Source organism: Pinus tabuliformis, chromosome 3_2 (assembly GCF_031772625.1).
Source record: "Pinus tabuliformis cultivar Carrire ecotype Pingquan chromosome 3_2, CPIR1, whole genome shotgun sequence".
NCBI classification, from domain to species: Eukaryota; Viridiplantae; Streptophyta; class Pinopsida; order Pinales; family Pinaceae; genus Pinus; species Pinus tabuliformis.
This window is the reverse complement of record NC_142302.1, coordinates 9,967,986-9,990,475: the sequence shown is the minus strand read 5'-3', so window position 1 is coordinate 9,990,475 and position 22,490 is coordinate 9,967,986. Positions and strand designations below refer to the sequence as shown.

General features: G+C 37.1%; 1 protein-coding gene and 1 pseudogene across 1 annotated transcript; both read right to left on the bottom strand.

Moving 5' to 3' along the window:
• Positions 1–17,107: 17,107 nt before the first annotated feature.
• LOC149179558 (chromatin remodeling protein DDM1 pseudogene) lies at positions 17,108–17,500 on the bottom strand (annotated as a pseudogene).
• A 285-nt stretch (positions 17,501–17,785) lies between these two features.
• On the bottom strand, positions 17,786–18,517 carry LOC149179557 (chromatin remodeling protein DDM1-like). The gene has a single exon (XM_089413578.1). It carries the CDS (start codon positions 18,515–18,517, stop codon positions 17,786–17,788), a length of 732 nt encoding a protein of 243 aa, XP_089269704.1.
• Between the last annotated feature and the right edge of the window lie 3,973 nt (positions 18,518–22,490).

The following is a 22,490-nucleotide window of genomic DNA, read 5'->3' as shown; positions in this document are numbered from 1 at the left end:
CCATAATTCTTTCAAGCTCAAATGTTTGGACGGGAGGATTGACCCCCTACTTGTAAATGGTCAAGACCTAAAGCATTATTTTTAGTAGCAGCTATGAGCTGCACCTCCTGCATATATTTTCTTTGCACTATTTTTTCTTTTGCTTAAGTCACTTGTGTGTCACATTATTATTATGTTTTGTTGTGTTGTGTCTAATTGTTGGTCATTATACATAAATAAGACCTGTGTGTAAAATGCATGGCCCAAAGGCTTTGTAGTGTAATCAAAGGGAAGTGTGACAACTGTAATGCTTGGATTTATGATTATTCTCCTTCTTTGTTTAGGAAATTGTTGTAGGTTTAGGTAGGTCTAGATGGAAAATGCAATTTGTCCAATAAGAGAACCTTGAGGGAACCTACTAGATCTATGATTATAGTAGCACCTGTACTACTCAACTTGTCCTATGTCTACATGTGTATTAACATTTGTCCAATCTAGTAGATAAGGGATAAGGGGAAACTTTAAAGCAAGCAAACCTGAATCAGAGGTCTCAAAATAGTTCTCTGAAGGGGAAACCTCCTCTGCTCTCAATAAGTTGGGATCCCTCTTCTATCCGTTGAAAATAATAAGTGTCAATTCATAGTTCTATTAAATAAATAAATAAAGGGTGAAAGAAGAGAAAGGCTTTAGGTGAAGAAAGCAACTTCACCGGGGTACTATCCAGACTCGCTAGCAGTGAAGCAACATTTGTACTCCTAAAGTGACTCCATCAGGTTACTATCAAGGCCTGATGGCAGCAGAGCAACACCAAAGATTAAAATTCATACTATGAATATCCTAAACTTGTCGCAAACATTACCCTTTCCTGAATTGAATTGATTTTTATGTGGTGTATCTTTGTATGAGTTCAACCAAGTAGAGAAAAGAGAAGATGCTATGTATGAAACCAGGACAAAAAGGGAAACCTGGGGTAATAAATACTTCCTACAGGTATGATTCTTAACCAAAATATGATTTCTAGGTAGAGAAGATGAAGTTCGCCCAGTGTGTCGCCAAGTGTTGTCGCTGCTACAACACCCTCCAAAATTTCACTACATTTGAATTTTCAAGGCTACCTCATTGCCATGTCAAGTGTCGCCTTGGTCGTCAAGTGTGATTTTTTGTTGTTTAATGTGCTTTGAGTGTTCTTAAGTTTCATTGCATTGATTCAAATATTATTATATGCATTTCATGATCGCAACACCTTTATTGTTGTAAAATGACACTTTAGGGTCGCAGTCACACACACTTCACTGTTTGTACTTGGTGGATGTGCATAAAGTGGAGTTTTGATGTATATTCATTTTTGATAAATCATGTCTATTTTTTCTTAATGAGTGAGTAAGTTTTACACATGGTTTTATGTCTATAAGTCATCTTGATCACCCCTTGAGCAATTATCCAAACTTAGACACATTTCGATTGCAAAATGACTCCATTAAGGCCAAGAGCGAATGAGTGCACTCTGAAGCCTTAATGGGTGACCCTTCACTATTTAGAAGTGTTCCCTTCTCCCTCTCATAGAGTTGGGTGCAGTCCAAAATCACAAAGTCCCTTACTTGTTCCGAACTATGACCTCAAGAAGTGACTAAGTCTTCCTTAAGCACACTCCTTCAACTCGAAGAAGTGCGCCCTCCTTTAGCACCCTGGAGGATCCTAAAGACCTGAAGCCCAGTCCTTAAACCTTCCTTGATATGCCATGTTCCCTCCTGACTAACTTGAGCACACTTTCACACCTTAAAGGCATGAATCTTCAACATTCATCCTTCTAAAGTGCTCCCTCCGCTCTTCCTGAGGCCTTTTAGGTGCATGAGCACACCCTGAAGGCATGAAGCCTCATCCTTCAGCCTTCAGGAGTGTGCCTTGTGCCCTATCTCTCCCCCTTGGGTGCATAGCGCACTTGGGAATCATGAAGCCTCAACCTTCACCCTTTGGGAGTGTGCCCTACGTCCTCTCTCTCTCCCTTGGGCGCATAGAACACTTGGGAAGCTTGAACCCTTCCCCTCGTCCTTTCGACCTATGACATGCACCCTGCCTTGATCTATTTATTCCTTAGGGAACATGAGTGCATGCCAAATCCCATCATCCTCCACAATTCAACCTTTCTGAGTGCACCCTTGCGCCTTGAAGCTCCATTAACCATTTTTAAGCACACCGAAAGGACATAAACAAGAAAATATGCATAAAGCATGGTAGACTAGGAAATTTTCAGACTAATAGTTTCTCGTCATGAGTGATTGTAGAAATAGGTATTCTAGGAACCTTATGGAAAGCACACATAAGGAATATCAAGCAAAGAAGATAAACGAAGGAAGCACAAGAAGAACCAAGAACACACCTAAAACTTGATGATTAAAGAACCATGAAGACTCCAAAGTTTGAATACCCTTTGGAGGGTGGAAGCACCATGAGTAGATGATGATAAAAAAAATAAACACAGTGGTAGCCATGTCACCACTAAAGTATATCCATGTCATCATTCACTACCATGTCCTAGTCATCCAAGATAGTGATGTGTCTAGTTTCATCATATGATGATATGGAAGACAAAGATGTATTATTGTAATCATTGTAAAAGACAAACAAGTAGAAGTCCAAGAGTCATGTGTGAACTCAAGAGTCATGGAAGTCCAAAGGATATGTAATACCAAAAGTCATATGTAATTCCAAAAGTCATTTGGAACTTCAAATATTATAGAAGTCCAAAGGTCACTAGAAGTTAGAAAGTCCAGATTCATGAGGATATGATTGGTCACTCCTCAAGTTATAAATAGATCCTTATTTCTCATATAAAGGAATTTTAACCTTGGCTTCTCCCATAAGGCATACGAGAGATAAGTTAGGACTTTTGGGGAGCAAGTAGTAGCTCCAACACTCCACTACTAGAGAAAGTGATGTTTGTTGTATTCGTCCACCTTGGGACTTTTACTTAAGAATTGATGCCTGATGGCCAACACTTTTTCGTACATGGATTATGAGTGTTTGTGATTCATGTTTGCTTTTACCAGTACTAAGATATTTAAACTATTTTGGTTAATTTAGCACTTATCCAATTGAGAACATGTTGTGATGCTTGTAATGATCATCGCGTCTTTGTTGACTATTCCACTAGATGTTAGATGAGACATTATTCTTCATGTGTGTCTTTGTTAGGGTGGTACTATTACCTCTCTAAGATATTATTACCTCTCTCTTAGAGACTCACTTTCTTTCCTCTCTGTGATAGGCGAACCTTGATGCACTTGCAACTGAACATTCACCAAGCACACTAGCTTGCTTTTCGAAGGCACATATGTGATTCTCTCTCTTCTGCTGACAATTAAAGCCAAGGAAAATCTTTAAGTAAATGGTAGTTGGGCCAAATCCCAGATGGGGCTCCTATCCTTGACCATGTGAGGTCTAGTTGGGACTGCATATCAGGGAGATCCCCTTGAATTTTGACACTAGGGATACTTATGTAACTAAATGCACTGAGGTGTTGAATACAAAGAACATTCGTGCTTGAAATGTATATTGTCCTAGTGCCTCTACTAGAAACACATTCTGAAACTACTGTAAGACAGGATACTTACTCAAGACTTATCATTCTCAACATCCTTCCCTTTTTCATTGGAAACATATACTATAAACAATAAACATCCTTTCTTGTGACTATGCTTAGCTTTCATAGTTGTAACCATTCTCACTAATGTAGGCTTATTGTTTTCGTGAAAGAATCTCTTTCCTCTATCATCATCCAGGCACTCAATGGCCTTGTCATAGAAATCTACCCTAGTCTTGTGAATAAACAACCAATCCATGCCCAAAAGTAGGCTATATGAACCCAAGGGAAGAAAATTTAGATGTGTTAATGTAGGCATGCCATTAAGCTCAAATGCATAAGATCTCACCCAATGATGAACTCTTCTCTTGGTCCTTGAAGCCAACTGCACCAACCAAGATTCTGCATGCACTTCCTTATTGAATCAACATTGATCCACCAGATCATGACTAATAGAGCTATAATTCGATCTAGGATCAATCAAAATAGAAACAACTTGATCACAAATCTTACCTTCCATCTTGATAATGGATGCTTGATGATCTGCCTACCTGTTATCCACGGTTACATAGATCTAGGGAATTCTTTGACCTACATCCCCAATTTTTTTTGCCTCAGAAGCACTGTAGATCTGATACTTACCACCATGATGTGGTGGAAAATCCCTCCTACGATGGTCTCCATCACAGGTCTAACACCTCAAAGGTTTTTTGTGATCACCTTTATTTTTCTACTCCTCGAGTTGAGACCCATGTCCTGTCTCAGCTGCATTGAACTTCTTATGAGGTGGTACATTTCCCTTGTCACCTACATCCTATGATATTCCTCACTTCTTAGGAAATTTTACCTTAGTCTTCTCATTACCCTTCCAATCATGCTTGAACTCGGGCTTTCACTTTTGTTGCTCATAACTACGCTTCAACTTCCTGCTGCCTTCCTCCAATGATCGAGGCTCATCAAAATCAATCTAGTATTTAAATGACAATGGAAATCCACTGATGAATCTTTGGATATTTTCTTTCTCATCCTTGAGATAGGGCACATATCTCAACAACTCTAGAAATATGGTTGTATACTCTTCATTTGTCATGGAACCCATCTTGAGCTCACAGAATTCCTTGGCCTTTCCATCGTAATACCTCTAAGACAGACACTTCTTCTTGAAGAGTCTTTCAAACTCCTCCCAAATCAACTCCTCTTCCCTGATGCCTCTGAAATTCTTAACATATTCCCATCAGATATATGATTTTCCCTTGAGACTGAAGGTAGCTAACTTGGCTTTCATGTCCTCTGAGTAATCATGCAACCTGAAGAATTTATTCATCCCAAGTAGCCATGCTTATGCATCTTTCGATTTCTTCATTTCCCCATCAAAAGTAGGAGATTTGGATTTCTCAAACTCTTCTATAAATTACCCCTTCTCACTCCTCTTAAAAGAATGCATGTGGTGATGGCGATGATGTCTCTTGGAAGTTCAGCTAGAATAAAATTCATAAGTGCTAACCCTCCTCTTAGGTGTATCCAAGGATCTTCCAATCTTCACTATATCATCTTTGTCCATCATGTACCCTTTCCAATAAATGCTTGCATCCGCACCATTAGTATTTTCTTCCTGGCTATCCCCATATTTCCCTGCTTCTGCAAATTTGAAAGGATTTGAAGGATGAATACATTGACCTTGAGTTGCTTTTATTGAGATTTGGCAAGCCTTTCCTGTGCCTCAATCAACCTCTCATTGGTTTCCTTGCAACTCATAATTTTTTCCTTCAAACTTCTCAATGTATCTGCTAACCCCGGAGAATATCCCTCTCCTCGTTGTTCGCCTGATCTCTCCCATCCTACAAACATCTCTTCTGACCTATATGAAGATTCATATGAACCATACTCAATTGTTATGCTCTTCATTTCTTGGCCTTTTATTTCCTGCAATATGCCATTGTTATCTAAGTAAAAACATAATCAAAATCATACCGCAATATATCTCAAGGGAGGTTATTGCATCTGCATAGGCTAATCTAGATTAGCATGATACGACATCATAAGCATACTAGCTTGTACATGGATATCATAACCATAACAATAAATAACTAACATGCATGCATGATAAACCTATAGACAACTTACATGCAGGTATGACAATCTGCATTCACCCCGAGGTCTAGTGCCACAACCTTGCTCTGATACAACCTTGTAATACCCCAACCCACATTTACCCGCTTTTAAAATATTACCAGGGAAACCTGAGACGAGAGTTACTATGCATGACCCAACTTCCAAGTTCCAGTTGTGGAAGTGGGGTATACCATCCTGAAACTTACTGTAGCTTCCCAAGGACACCAGACCACCTAAATGTCAGATAACATCCACTGATAATCTTACCCTAAACTAGAACTATATTTTCACTTGATCTCATAGCCTAGCCACATGCATGCCAAGTTGTGCATGCATCCAGAAGGCCTCATCTACATGCACATGCCTTCCTCCATGTAGCCACAGTCAAGATTTATAAGTTAAGAGATTGCGGCCGTGAAATCAATGCCACGTTTTCAGGGCTAGCCTAAAGGGAACTTCCCAGAACTCTCTAGAACCAAGTCTAAGATAATCACAAGTATGCATAACCTATACTTAGGCTTAGATCTTGTCTAAACATACCAATCACGCGATAAACATTTATACAAACATATGGTAAACATGGTAGCTAGAAGTCATGAATGCATATTTGTACATTACTTCCTTAGTTTCATTAGAGAATCATCAAGAAGACTCACCGCCCTCTCAAGCTAGTTGCAACAAAACTAGTTAGATTATGCATTCATATAACCATTCAATAACTTATTGGAGAATGGACAATATCCATAAAAAGAGAACATCATTTAACCATGCCTATAAGTAACATTCAACTAGAATGAAGCCATCACAAACCAATCATAAATCAACACAATAACCAATACATGTGCTCATTGATCTGAATAAGAAATAACACATAATAAAATATGCATAAATTCAACTAAGTGAGGGACTTTCATGTACCTCCCGATCATAAATTCGGTTGAACCAAATCTCTCTTTCATCCAATCACCCTTGTGCCATATTCCAATCATGAATGTGGGATCTCATGGGATAAACCAAAACAAAACCAACCAGGGCATCCAGAGGCTATACCACCTCAACCCTCCACCATAATGATTTCACCTAAACTAGTCTAGAAATAACCAAACCAACACAAGCTTCGATGCCTCTGACTTCTTCACCATACTCAGGGGAATTTTCTTGTCTCCACCCTTTCATCAATAGTTCTAGGAGAATGTCCATCTCCACCCCTAACCTTTGGGAATTTTCCTGATACCACCTCATCAATATCTGAAATCTACCAACCATCCAAAGCTTAACCAACATAGGGAATCCACCACATCATGGCTATCCAGGAAACAACAAAGGGAAGGTTAAAACCACTATCAGTCCAGGCAAATCCCATGTCAATGACATCAAAGTAACCAAATAAACAAATGCATGTACCATGCTTTCAAATCTTAGCAAGGAAACCAAACATGAACCCTATTACCTATAATGTTCTCCTATTGTAGATACCTTTCCAACCTTATTCTTTGTTGCCCATGAATTTACTTTGCTTGCTTGCTTTATTTTGTCTAAGTGCTCTCTCTCTCCAAGTCCAAGTGAGAATGCCTCAATGTCCAAGTGAATTCTAGAATGCCCCAAGTGTAACCAAGAAGTGATCAAGAGTGACTAAAAGTGACTAAGAGAGGCATAGAATGTTCTTCCTCCCATTTTGTTTCCTTTTCCTCTTATTTTTCCTTCATTTTCCCTTGCATGCATAGTCTTGTTTCTTCATCTTCCTTTTCTCTTATTTTCCTTTATTTCTTTGATTAATTTCCATTTATTCCCTTTTGCATTTTCCAATTCCACTGCCAATTTCCATAGCCAGTAATAAACCATAAGTGATCCCACTATAAAGTTTTTCCCATCATTCAGCTTGGAATACATTCCCCATGACCTTGGTCTTATTTATTTACATTGAAAATCAACCCAACATTATAACAATTTAATTGTCCACTCGCCAATGAGTCTCACTTATCATTTATTATAGTAGGTTAAATAGATGTAGTGATATGCCACATTTTCATATGGATCATCCCGGGGCTCTATTGATTTAGCACCATTGTCCCAATGTTGTCGATTTAGAGAAAATAGGCCCTGATTTTAGCTCATTCTAGGCTGTGATTTTGTAAATTTCAGCTCTAGTGGTACCTTTGTTGAAGATTTGGTGAATTATGTGTTTGGATTTCAACTATTTCAAGGCATCCCATATATGTTGGCCTTTTGTCTATGAATCTTGTTTTTTCGTGTGGAACTATGGATCTTTTGAGTTGATAGGGTAAATTTTGTATTTTTAGGGTTTGTGATATAGCTCTGGCCCATTTAGACTCGTAGCTCTTATGCAGAGGGTGAAGGTCAAAAAATTCAGAAGAATTTATCATGTTTTGTTTTCCTCTAGTTGTAGTTCTATGAAGTTTCAAATGTTTTGAGTTGAGATTGGTGCATTTTGATCCAAATTTGGTCTATTTTGCTTTCCATCCAATTTTTTTAGAGGTATTAAATTCATGCAAAGCTGAGATAAAGTTATGCATTCTCCAATTTATTTGATTAAGTCAAGATCTTCTTTAAGATAAGGCAGGCTTCAATTAATTTTAATCATATGAATTTGTTTAACCTTAAATAAAATCCTAAAAGACTATTATGCGAAGAATTACTATTCATATTATTTATGTGACACAAGCATCAATGAGGTGCTTGATTTAATTGTTGTGTATTAGTATTCTTTCAATCCTGTGAATAATTTGTCATATGAGTTCAAATATGTGGTAGGGGGATTTATCAACATCCCTATATCAATTTATTCTATAATCTAGAGTGGTTATTAATTCTAGATCTACCAAGCGATTGTAATTTGATGCAAACCTCTTTTAGAATGAAAATAAATTTGATCCCTCTCAGCGCAGTTCAGAGTGATCTAGACTGGTTTGGTTAATAAAAATATCCTCCCTATTTTGTAAATTATTTGTAATAACATCACATCTTTAAATGAAAATAAATAATAAAAAAGTAATTAAAAGTAAATAATAATTAGATTTTCTCTTCTAATTACATCGAAGGCATTTTCTCTATCGATTTTCATGTCCAAACACTGTTCATTGATTGGTCATTCAATCCAATAGTATTTGACCACGTGGTTCATCCCTGAAGAACAACCACACCGCCGCTGCTCTTCCATTTCGCCGGGATATTGCCGCTTCTATTCCATTTCGATATGTTGAGGAACCCAAGTATTGTGATACAAAAATACTGCATCTGGAGATGAGCCATGCGAGCCCGATCAACAAAACCCATTTCAACACCTGCCCATTGGGTGTTTCACAGGCACGAGACATCTTGTTCATCAACATTAAGAACAATGACCAGTACTTTGTTGTGGGTTTCTTTCTCAACTCGGCTCTCGCTCCACTTCTAGATGTCTTGTTCCCAAAACAAAAAAACAAAAGGGCCTGACGTCTTATTGTGTTGGTGGCCTTTGTTCTGATTCAACTTAACTCACACAATGTATTGTGGGCTTATTTGCTTCTAAACCATCTGAGGGACAACAATTTCACAAACTCAAGGTATCAATGTGATCCAAAGATCCTTTTTCTTATGTTTAAAAAGAACAATGAAAACATTATTTGCACACAGGGGCAATAATCTGTGCATTGGTTGCCAAAAGTATTCTTTCTTTAGCCTCGTCAAGAGCTTGAACTAGACCTTGGAGGTCACTGGTGGGATCCCCACTCATGAGATGTTCAGTTACATCCGCAGGCGTCATCTGAGATTCCTCCATCAAATCTTCTATCTCAGGATATAGCTCATGGTATTCAACGGAGAGATAAATGCCCACAAGCCATCTTAATAAATTAGTATAAAACAAGATTCATTCTTTACAACTTAAATCTTAATAGTTTGGGGTAAAAAAGGCTTCATGCTTTACAATTTTATGTTGTGATAGTAAATCATCATTCAAAAAGAAAAGCTTCTTGAATCAAATTCTTGAAGTATGAAGAGTCTGTTAGCATAAACAGTCATTCTTAATATGCAGAATTAAAAATCGAAAAATCAAACTGTAAAATTTTCGATAAACAATGATTCTTTGATGCAGAATAATTACTTATAATAAAATGCGGAATAAACTTTTATGCCCAAGATAAATTACCTCCAGCCATTGATGTTAATACCAGTAATAATTTTTGATTCTGGAAGCCTCCACCAGTGCTGAGTTTGCAGGTGTTGTTCACTCGATCAAACCAGTGATTTGAAGAAGATTCGATTGATTTCAGAAACACTGAAGCAAAATCTATCCTAAGAATGAAATGCCTGAAATTCAGCTATTCAATTTATGCTTAACGCAAAATAGAACCTCTTGGAACAGTTTCTCTGTGCGCTCAAAATCAGAAATAGCGAGAGGGGAATTTGTTGCTGCTAAATCAATTGTAAAATACATCAAATATCATGGTGAATGAAACCACGACAACACAATACCAGCACTAGGTCACGGTAAAAGGAGCATAGACAGTGGACAAGACTCCTCGATGATGCCAAATCAAGTATATGTCACCAAACCTCAACTACAAATTAAACACACCACGGCTGTCGACAATGAAGGGAAACAACCACAGTTGTTTCACTGGCATTTGATTCGCCGGCAATCACTGTTCACTCGTGAGAATGATAAACATATCCACTTTTCAACCAAGAACAGTATTAAAAATCACGCCTAAGAGGAATACACCAAAGCAGGCAGATAAGAAAATCTGAAGGCACTTCCAGGCTTTGCTCTCTCAACTTGATGGTGTAAAACTGAAGGGGATCGAGATGCAAGCTTGGGGACCAAACAGAGACATATATAGCCAAGCTTCCATCAAGCTTCTATTGGCTATGTGTCAGGTGTTCCACAGATCATGGTAGAGAACTTCAGATGGAGTAATGGACCACTGCAGAAGCTCCCAACATGAAAATTAATTAACTACAGTTGATTTCCTTAATTTAAGGAAATTACCGCAGTTGGTTTCCAGAAATTAAGGAAATGACTGCAGTTTACTTCCATAATTGTAGGCAGCAGTTGGGAAAAATTTAATGGATCTTAACATTCTCCCACTTGGTCCATACTTCCAAACTTAATGTCTCATCTTAAAACCCATTGATAATCTATATTAAGTAATAGATACATGAATCATGGCAATAAGTCCTCTAATGACAAGTATTATCTTCCATGTATTACTATGTATTTATTCTTATTATAATTTATGTGGCAACAATTTCTTAATGAATAAACCTTATGTTTATTCCTGGTCCTACACAAATGAGTTTTCTCAAATCAAATTAAGGTGCACATAAATATGAGAAAAACATCACAATAATTAAGAATTTCATTAAAATAACATTGTCCATACAATGAGAAACTACATAATGGAACCAAGTCCCATATTCATTACATGATCCTTGAATTTAAACGGTGGCATGCCCTTAGTCAAAGGATCAGCGATCATCAACTCAGTGCTGACGTGCTCAATGACCACTTTCTTTTCTTTAACACGTTCCCTTATAGCTAAATACTTAATGTCGATGTGTTTATTTCGACTCCCACTTTTGTTGTTTTTAGCCATAAAAACAGCAGCTGAATTGTCGCAATATATTCTTAATGGCTTAGAGATAGAATCCATAATTCTAAGCCCAGAAATGAAACTCTTAAGCCATACACCATGTAAAGTAGCCTCAAAACAGGAGACAAACTCGGCTTCCATAGTGGAAGTGGCAATCAAGGTTTGCTTGGCACTCCTCCATGATACAGCTCCACCGACCATCATAAAAATGTATCCTGATGTTGATTTGCGTGAATCAACACATCCAGCAAAGTCAAAATCTGAGTAGCCAATTACTTCCAAGTTGTCCGTCCGTCTATACATAAGCATGTAGTCTTTGGTTCCTTGAAGGTACCTCATTACTTTCTTTGCAGCTCTCCAGTGGTCTAAACCTGGATCACTCTGATATCGTCCCAACATTCCCACAACAAATGCAATGTCAGGTCTTGTGCAGACTTGAGCATACATTAAGCTTCCGACAGTAGAAGCTTTCCCTTTCAAAGTCGTTCTTCGGGCATTGGTTCAAATTGAACCTATCACCCTTCACAATGGGAGCTACACTTGGTGAACAATCCTTCATCCGAAATCTCTCTAAAATTTTATTAATACAGGTTTCCTGTGACAGACCCAAGATGCCTCGAAATCTGTCTCTATGGATCTTAATGCCAATGACATAAGATGCCTCACCCATATCCTTCATATCAAAATTTTTTGAGAGGAATTGTTTTACCTCATGTAGCAAACCCTTATCATTAGTCGCTAGAAAAATGTCATCCACATATAAAACAAGAAAACAAATTTTACTCCCACTAACTTTCAGGTATATACATTGATCCATAATGTTTTCTACAAAACTGAAAGAAGAAATTACATTATGGAATTTCAAATACCATTGGCGGGATGCTTGCTTTAAACCATATAATGACTTCTTGAGCTTGCAAACCAATTGCTCACCATCACTAGAGGGGAATCCTTCAGGTTGTTTCATGTAAACCTCCTCCTCTAGATCTCCATTGAGAAATGTCGTTTTCACATCCATTTGTTGCAACTCCAAGTCAAAATGGGCTACTAATGCCATAATAACGTGCAAGGAATCTTTATTAGATACAGGAGATAAAGTCTCTGTGTAGTCGATTCCCTCTTTCTGAGTGAATCCCTTAGCAACTAGTCTTGCCTTGTATCTCTCAATGTTGCCCAATGAGTCTTTCTTTGTCTTAAAGACCCATTTACATCCAATGGCTTTTGCACCATTAGGCAACTCAACAAGATCCCAGACTTCGTTACTCTTTATGGAATTCATCTCTTCCTTCATGGCATTGTACCATAACTCTTATTCTTTGCAACTCATGGCTTGTGAAAAGGACTCGGGATCATTTTCAGCTCCAATGTTGTAGTCAGATTCTTGCAGATACACAACATAATCATCAGGAATTGTTGATCTCTTTGGTCTAGTAGATCTTCTTAATGTTGTATCATCATCTTCCCGAGAAGTATGTGGTTCAACTTTTTGTTCAAAAGTTCTTGGCAACTCTTGAACTACCTGATCTACTGGAATGTCGTCAGCAGCTTGTGGAACTTCAACAATTGGTTGTTCAAAACCAGTTTGTACTTGAGGGGTGCTATGAACAATAACCAATCTATCGCTTGAGGTGGAAGGTTTAAATTCTGAATGATCCTTCTCAGAAACTATGTTCCTGGTTTGATCGCTCCCACTGATCAAGTCATTTTCAAGAAACTTTTCATTTCTTGATTCCACAATCCTAGTGCTGTGAGATGGACAATAAAATTTGTAACCTTTAGACCTTTCAGCATATCCAATGAAATACCCACTAATGGTCCTTAGGTCTAGGTTCTTCTCTTGTGGATTATAAATTCTCACTTCAGACAGGCATCCCCAAACGCGCATATGTCACAAAATCGGTTTCCAACCTTTCCATAATTCAAATGGCGTTTTAGGAACAACCTTGGTTAGAACTCGGTTTAATATATACACTGTCGTCTTAAGTGCTTCAGTCCACAATGATTTAGGAAGATTGGAGCTGCTAAGCATACTCTGCACCATGTCCAATAATGTTCGGTTTCTTCTTTCTGCTACACCATTCTGGTCGAGTGAACCAGGCATGGTGTATTGGGCAACAATCCCATGCTCTTGAAGAAATTTAGCAAATGGCCCAGGTGCTTTTCCATCTTCTGTGTATCTACCATAATATTCTCCACCTCTATCTGATCTCATGATCTTAATTTGTTTGCCGCATTGTTTCTCTACTTCAGCCTTAAAGATCTTAAAGGCATCTAATGCTCCACCCTTTTTATGAAGCATGTAGAGATACATATATCGTGAGTAAGCATCTATAAAAGAGATGAAGTATTTCTGACCATGTGAGTCCATGTCTGGACTACATATATCAATGTGTATGATCTCTAATATGTCTGAACTCCTATTGGCACCTTTCTTTGACTTGTTGGTCTGCTTTCCCTTTATGCAGTCCACACAAGTATCAAAATCAGTAAAATCCAGAGTGTTAAGCACCCCTTCATTTACCAATCTTTTAATTCTTTCTATGGAGATATGACCTAGTCTCCAGTGCCATAATTTAGAGGAATCTTCATTAATAACACATCTTTTAGTGCTAGTGTGAACATGCATTGAATTATAAGTGACATTGCTTTGTAAATTAATGCAGTAAAGACCATTAGACAAAATACCATTCCCAACATAATCAGATTTATAAAATAGACTGAAGGATTTTTCTGAAAAGTTAAAGGAATATCCAAAAGGTACAAGCCTTACTGAAATCAAGTTTCTAGAAAAACTTGGAACATAAAAGGTCTTTTCTAATTCTAAAACAAAGCCACTACTTAAAGTTAAATAACATGTTCCTATAGCTTCCACATGCGAGCCCATCTTGTTCCCTGATAAGATGCTTTGCTCACTTCCCACTGGCTTCCTTAGGTTTTGCAAACCCTACAAGGAATTCGAAATGTGAATTGTTGATCCAGAATCAATCCACCATGTGTTAATATCGACATTAACCATATTAGATTCATAACAAACAAACGAGATTAAATTACTTTTGTCCACAAGCCATTTCTGAAATTCGGCGCATTCCTTCTTCATGTGTCCCTTCTTTTTACAGAAGAAACACTTGGAATCCTTCTTGATATCGGCTTGGGGAAGTACTTTACCTTTCCCTTTCCAATTGACTTGAGATTTGCCCTTTCCACGCGTTGCTAGCATTGCACTTTCTCCCAGTTCCATCACCAATCTCTCTTCCTCTTGAACACACATGGTCATGAGTTCATTTATTGACCATTTATCCTTATGTGTGTTGTATGAGATTTTGAAAGGTCCGTATTGGTGTGGAAGGGTGTTCAGGATGTAGTGCACTAGGAAGGACTCCGATATTTCAACCTCGAGTTTCTTCAATTGAGCCATAGTGTCCCTCATCTGCATGATGTGCTCACGCACACCTTTCATACTGGTGAGCCTTAGGGATGAGAACTTCATGATTAGGGTGCTTGCTAGTGCCTTTTTTGAAGCGATGAATTGATCATCAATGGCCTTCAGTAAGTCTCGGACCTTTTCATGTTGATCAATGAAACCACGAATACCAGCTGAAATTTTAGTCTTAATGAACATCATGCTTAGGCAATTGGATCACTCCCATCGTTCATAAAGCGTGATGTCCGCTGCAGTGCTGGTATTAGTGAGTGCCAGTGGTTCATCTTTCCTAATAGCATAGTCTATGTCCATCCACCCCAAATGAAGGAGAACCCTCTCCTTCCAAACCTTATAGTTATCTCCCTTAAGTTCAGGGATATCACAATGAATTTCAGAGAAATTTGCAGGTTGTACAACTGCATCAAAATTAAAAAATCACATGCTTATGTTAAAATTGAGGCTTAAATAAAATTTCATGTTTTACCAATGTAAATCATGCTCAAAATTGAATCTAATGACATAAAAATTGCCTGTGGGCTAAATTTTCAATTCAAGCAGATTCAATTATTCAATTATTCATAGTTTTGAACTTTATGATAAAACTATTAATTCATAACTCCTGTGGGTAAGTTATGAAATTTTATCCTAATTAATTACATAAATATAATAAAAATTCCTGTGGGATAAAATTTATTATATTTAATATAATTAATTACAATTAATGTCTAAATAATCTTTATGTGATCCTAACCAATCATAATATATAATTTTATTTAATTAGAGATGTTGTGGCTATTCTCTAATTAATTAAAATTATATGGATCACTAGACATTATTTCTTACATAAATTGCATAAACAAAACTATACACAGTACTTCACATTTCATGCTAAGCGTATACACAGTTTAATATGAAGCAATTTAAAAAATATGAAAAGCGGAAACAATTACCGCACTAACGAAACACTTAAAAATTTACTTATAAAATTATAAACAAATCTTAACCAGAGTAAAAATAATGTTTCGTGAAAGGAATAAGTCAAAATGATATTTTAAATAAACTCCATATTACTCCGTACTAATATAACTAGAACTATAAGTGACATAGTATGAGTAAAAACTCCAATAAATATCAGTATTACTGTAAATTACGGCAATAATTCCTCACAAGATAAAATAAAATTAAAGCACTGTTGTAAATTTGCACACATCAAGGCAAAGATAAATTAAGGCTCTGATACCAAATGTTAGCATAAATAGCCATTCTTAATATGCGAAATTAAAAATCGAAAAATCAAACTCTAAAATTTTCGATAAACAATGATTCTTTGATGCAGAATAATTACTTATAATAAAGAATCGTAAATGCGGAATAAACTTTTATGCCCAAGATAAATTACCTCCAGCCATTGATGTTAATACCAGTAATAATTTTTGATTCTAGAAGCCTCCACTAGCGCTGAGTTTGTAGGCGTTGTTCGCTCGATCAAACCAATGATTTGAAGAAGATTCAATTAATTTTATAACCGCTGAAGCAAAAGCTATCCTAAGAACGAAATGCCTGAAATTCAGCTGTTCAATTTATGCTTAACGCAGAACAGAACCTCTTGGAACAGTTTCTTTGTGCGCTCAAAATCAGAAATAGCGGGAGGGGAATTTGTTGCTGCTAAATCAATTGTAAAATACATCAAATATCATGGTGAAAGAAACCATGAAAACACAATACCAGCACTAGGTCACAGTAAAAGGAGCATAGACAGTGGACAAGACTCCTCGATGATGCCAAATCAAGTATATGTCACCAAACCTCAACTACGAATTAAACACACCACGACTGTCAACAATGAAGGGAAACAACCACAGTTGTTTCACTAGCATTTGATTAACCGGCAATCACTATTCACTTGTGAGAATGAGTAAACATATCCACTTTTCAACCAAGAACAGTATTAAAAATCACACCTAAGAGGAATACACCAAAGCAGGCAGATAAGAAAATCTGAAGGTACTTCCAGGCTTTGCTCTCTCAACTTGATGGTGTAAAACTGAAGGGGATTGAGATGCAAGCTTGGGGACCAAACAGAGACATATATAGCCAAGCTTCCATCAAGCTTCTGTTGGCTATGTGTCAGGTGTTCCACAGATCATGGTAGAGAACTCCAGATGGAGTAATGGACCACTTCAGAAGCTCCCAACATGAAAATTAATTAACTACGATTGATCTCCTTAATTTAAGGAAATTACTGCAGTTGCTTTCCAGAAATTAAGGAAATGATTGCAGTTTACTTCCATAATTGTAAGCAGCAGTTGGGAAAAATTTAATGGATCTTAACAGAGTGTCGTTTGATTGTCGAATGTGCTCAATGGATTTGTTACACTAACCATCCAAATTCAAGTCGTTGGTATCAGAAGAGAATTTTTGCTAGCCTTCAATTGAAGACAACATACTCCCACCTTGTCCACTGTGTACTGCTACCTCCCAACCAGGTCCCTTGAGAGGAAGAGTATTAGCATTTTCACTTGCATGTTCAGCTGAATCGTTTAGCATATCAAAATGGTCCATCAACCTGACAAGATTTGATTCACTAATTTCACACTCAATGAGTTCCTCCTCTTCATCTTTTTCTTGTTGGATCAAAGCAAGTAGATCTGATTCCTCTAGCATGTTGGTATTTCGTTCCTGACAAAATTGTCCTTTCTCAATCACCAAGTGCTCCAACTTTAACTTACCAAATGCTACTTTAAGCATGCGACCCTCCATAGAGTGGGCTGTGATAAGCCTGTAAACATGTACAGGTCGTGTTTGTTCAATCCTGTGGCATCAATCCATAGCTTTCATATCCATTTGAGGATTCCAATCACTATCATAGATAATACAAGTGTCTGCAGTAGTAAGATTGATTCCAAGACCACCAGCACGTGTGCTTAGAAAAAAGATACAAAAGTTTCTATCTGGGTCATTGAAATCCCTTATCTGATTTTTCCTATCCTCCAACTTAACACTTCCATCAATGCACAAACCTCATATCCTCTCACTTAGATAGTATTCCATCAAGTCAAGAACTTTAGTCCATTGAGAAAATATCAACCTCTTGTGTTTCTAAGCTTTCAAATGCATTAATATCCTGTCTAGCAAACCAAATTTACCACACTGCTTAACCAACTGCTCCACCGGTGGATATTCAAATGATTGATCAAATTGTGACTCCAAAAGATCAGGGTGGTTGCAATTCTTTCGCAGTTGAATCATCAAATTGTTCAGCTTTCCCTTTAGGCCTGTGCCATTTTCTGATTTATTGTGCAAATAAACCTCAAGTGTTTTGTTGACCAAATGATCTTGGATCTGCTTCTGATGTTCTGTCATATCTGCATATAAAATTATCTCTTTTTTCCTGGGCAGGGACTGCTCAACCTCTTCTTTCAGCCTTCTGAGAAGAAATGGTCTAAGGATCAAATGAAGCTTTGAAATTACTTGAACTCTTATTTTCTCTTCAATTTCTTCCTGCCTCATCCCATTGCTTTGTTTCCCAGCTAGATCAAACCAAGATTCAAACTCTTCACGTGATGTGAATATTTGAGGCAAAATGAAATTCAGCAAGGACCAAAGTTCCACCAAATTATTTTGTAGGGATGTTCCAGTCAAAAGCAACTTATTTTCAACAGGTAAGGTTTTCAATTCCCTCAGCAATTTGCAGTTGGAGTTTTTTAATCGGTGTCCCTCATCAACAACTATATATTTCCAATCATAGCGAGCCAAAGCCTTGCTATCATTCAAAACAACCTCATATGAAGTGACAATAATAGGGAATGTTGGGCCCACTGTGTGAGGCATGTGGATTTTCCACAGCTCTTGTCACTCAATTTTGGAGCCGTGATAGATTATAGCATTCATGCTTGGAAAAAACCTATTGATTTCATTCACCCAATTCGAGAGAGTTGAAAGAGGAGAAACTATTAAAAAGGGCCCATGCATGCCCATCCCCTTGAGATGAGCAAGGAGACCAATAGTTTGCACCGTCTTTCCTAGACCCATTTGATCTGCCAGAATTCCATTGAGCCCATTTTGCCACAGAGAAATCAACCACTTTACACCCTTAATTTGATAGGACTTTAACGTTCCCCCGATCAATAGAGGAACAAGTTCCATCTGTTCTTTCCAGTTCCTCTCCTCCTCTATTAAATTATCATAAGCTTGAACTGGGGTGCCTCCTATGAAATTCTCAGTCATAGCATTGATAACATTTTTTTGACTTTTTCTTTGTCTGATAAGAGTCTGCATTATTAGTCACCATCTTACACTTTCGACCCCTACCACTTTTCTTCACCACACTTGATTTTGCATTGCCATTCTTGCTTGGAATAAATGTGATGTCGTCCATGTTCTCAAGCAGAAACTCTGAATAAAGTTGAATATGGCTAAGAAGTTCATCTAGTTTGTTAAATAACACATGATCCATCTGTTAACTCCCATTGCTCAGTTGCTTTTACATTTCCTTCTTTTCTCTCTCAACTCGTTCTTCTTCTAGGCGTTTCTCCTCCATGGCCATATCCTCTGGAACTTCCAATGCTTCACCATGAACTGATAAATCATTATCCTCTGCATCAACAACTGGCACTTCACTTCTAGACATTCCCTCATCTTCTAAAACATATATAGATGAATGTGCATCTCCTTTTAAGGCTGGCGGTTGAATCTTTCTCCATTTTTAAAATCATTCGTCAATACCAATCCGATAATGGTCCAATCGCTCGATGGAGTGTTAAGATCTTAACCAAGATTCCGCTACTGTGTTCAATCACATGCATATTGAATGAGTTTGAAAGAGATGAAGTTGGGTACCAAGTCTAAGTGAAATTTGCACCCATCAGACTTGTCACCTGAAATATACCCGCGCGAGGCACACTAAAATGACAAGTTGCCCGGATATGGATGTGCTTTAGGAGTTGCATTGAGAAAATCGACAACATCTCCTAAGTTACATGTTTGAATTTGTTTTAATGGTTGACTCAGTACCCTTGGTCTTTCAAATGTTTTTATTTTTTGTGTGTATGTTTGTGCATACAAAATAAATGTAAACGACCAAGTCAAAATAAATTAGATCCTCTTCATATCCTCCCTGGCTCCGGGCCCAATTAGATGTATGCAGATTAGAGCCTCATCGGCGTAGGGATCGCAAAAACCCTCCCAATTGGAATTGTTATAACCAATTTTAGGGCACCGAATGATATGTCGTGAATAAACACCCAAAATCCAACCAATTGTCACAAGTGACAGAATCCTATAGTATGCCCTAGAACAACTAATCAAGTAGGCCCCGACGTTTGCGCGTCGAGGATGATCCTTACATCTTTGCTTCTTTTCTGCATACTATCTTTGAGTTTACTCTTTACTTATTACTTATTTCTCACCCTCTACGCAAAAAAAATAGAAACAACGAAGTTGTGACTAAATGAGCTAGAACCACAAGAAAAGAGAAAAAAAAATAATGAAACTAAAACAAAATAGAAAAAACCACAAACATTAATGGTCAAAAGCAAAATACTTATCTTTTAAACTTTCAAAGTTTTTTTACCCCTCGTAGTGAATTGCAATTGCTAGTTAATAATATTATCATCCATCCAAAGATGAAGACAAATATAGTTTGTTGGTTGTAACACTAGCTCATGCACTAAGTTCACAAAAGCAAATGATATACACACTTCGTGAGTGCGGCAATGAAATTGTTTCTTGACTTTTAAGTTAATTCCCACTCGTCTTTCCATGTAAAAAATTTGTCAAAATACTTTGTTGCAACACTAACTCCTGCACTAAGTTCACGTACACAAATTAAGTACACACATTTTAAGGATAGTCAAGTTAATTTTGAATGGTTTATCGAAATACTTATGTACAACTTTTAATTGTTAAATATTAATGAAAATTTCTGAATTTATGACATTGTCTGGATTAAGAATTGGAATCTGTAAAGGTGATCCAAGGGTGTTAGGTATATTAGATATTTTATGCGTTTTTGTTGGTTTTTAAGAATATAATTTAGGTTGTTTGTTGAGATTGTGAGTGTTTAGTATTTTCTTATGGATTTTATGATGTTAATTGTGTATCAGAAATTTTAAAGTTGTTTGTTGAGATTGTGAGTGTTTAGTATTTTTTTTATGGAGTGTATCAGAAATTTTAAGGTTGTTTGTTGAGATTATGAGTGTTTAGTATTTTCTTATGGATCTTATTAGATTGATTCTTAAGAGGTTTATACAGGTGTATTGTATAAAGAAATTTATAAAAATCTATAAAATTAAGAAGCATAATTCATTAGTATAAAGAAATTTATAAAAACCTATAAAATTAAGAAACATAATTCATTAAATTTAGTTTAAGAATTGCTTAATAAATTTAAATTATTGATTTTTGTTTTGACGGGTTAAAATGCGTATGTTGGAATTGTTTAAAAATGATTATTATTGATTTCAATTTTTTGGGGTTAGATTTAATATACTTACAAAATTATTCAAGGGGGTCTCCCTCATATCAGGGAGACCCCCTTGAATGTTGGCAGGTCCATCACTATCAACATTTCTAGCACTAGAAGGAGGGTAGCCAGATTTTTATGGTTGATAAATCCACCCACCCACATCACACTTTCTTTTGTCAAGGTATAAACATTCCCAACACGTCTCTGACTCATATTCCTAAAGTAGCAAAATATTCTCAGCCCGGCCCTAAACAAATTTGTGAAACTCCTTACAAATACATCCAGGCAATTCAACCTATAACCTATCATTTTGAAAATGCTATTGGATTAATTCTTGGAGCACATAATCTTCCTTATTTTTCTAAGAAGAAATAAGAAACTCTTACATGGATAGTTGCTTTTACAATCAAAGATTTGGTTTTCACTACCCTCGAAGAGCTAGTGGAATCTACAAAATCCACAGAAAAACCATAGTAGCCTCCATCTTTCAACCAGGGTGACAGAGACAATGTTGTGTTATCAGACGATACTTTCCACGAATTAGGAAGTCTCAAAGAATATTCCTCATATTCTGAAGCAGAGGAGGAGGATAGAGCTGAGAACATGGCATACTAAGGTTTGGATTGGATGACTCAAGGTCCACTTTCCCTTCAAGGTGTTTTACACAAGATGACAAAGCACCCAAAAAATCTACTAATGAAATATGACCCTGACAAGGCGATCAAAGCAGAAGACCATTTGGATAATTTCTACCAACACCTGCAGACACTCAAGGTACATTATGATGATGTTGCATGTAGATTATTTCCTTGTGCCTTATATGCTAGAGAAATGTCTTGGTATCATAGTCATCCTGCAAATTCAATTCAGAATTGGAGGGGGTTTAAAAAGTTATTCCTAGAAAATTTTGTCGATGACAAAAACCTGGACATGTTATTAAAAGAGCTAGGGAACCTAAATATGGGGGGAATAGAAAAGTTCAAGGACTTTAATCTGACATTCAATCTGTTATTGAACTGATTTCCTCCAGATACAACACCTCGTGCCTATGAAGAGGGTGATGAAGGAAACTTTAGCCCAAAATTTTGAAGACGCAATTGTTGTTGAGAAGGACTTGCATGCAATTGGAGTCATTTTTGATGATGATTAATCCAAATAATCCAAGGAGATAGGAAAAAGGTCTCAGACCTCTTTAAGCAAGGCCAAGGACAAAGAGGCTATTGATCTAGAAATCTTGACCTACACTATCAAGAAGTTATCCAATGAATTGGCAGAACTAAATAAAAGGACAAGAGAGACCATTGTTAGCAACAAGCCCCCAAAGTTTAACTTCCTCAA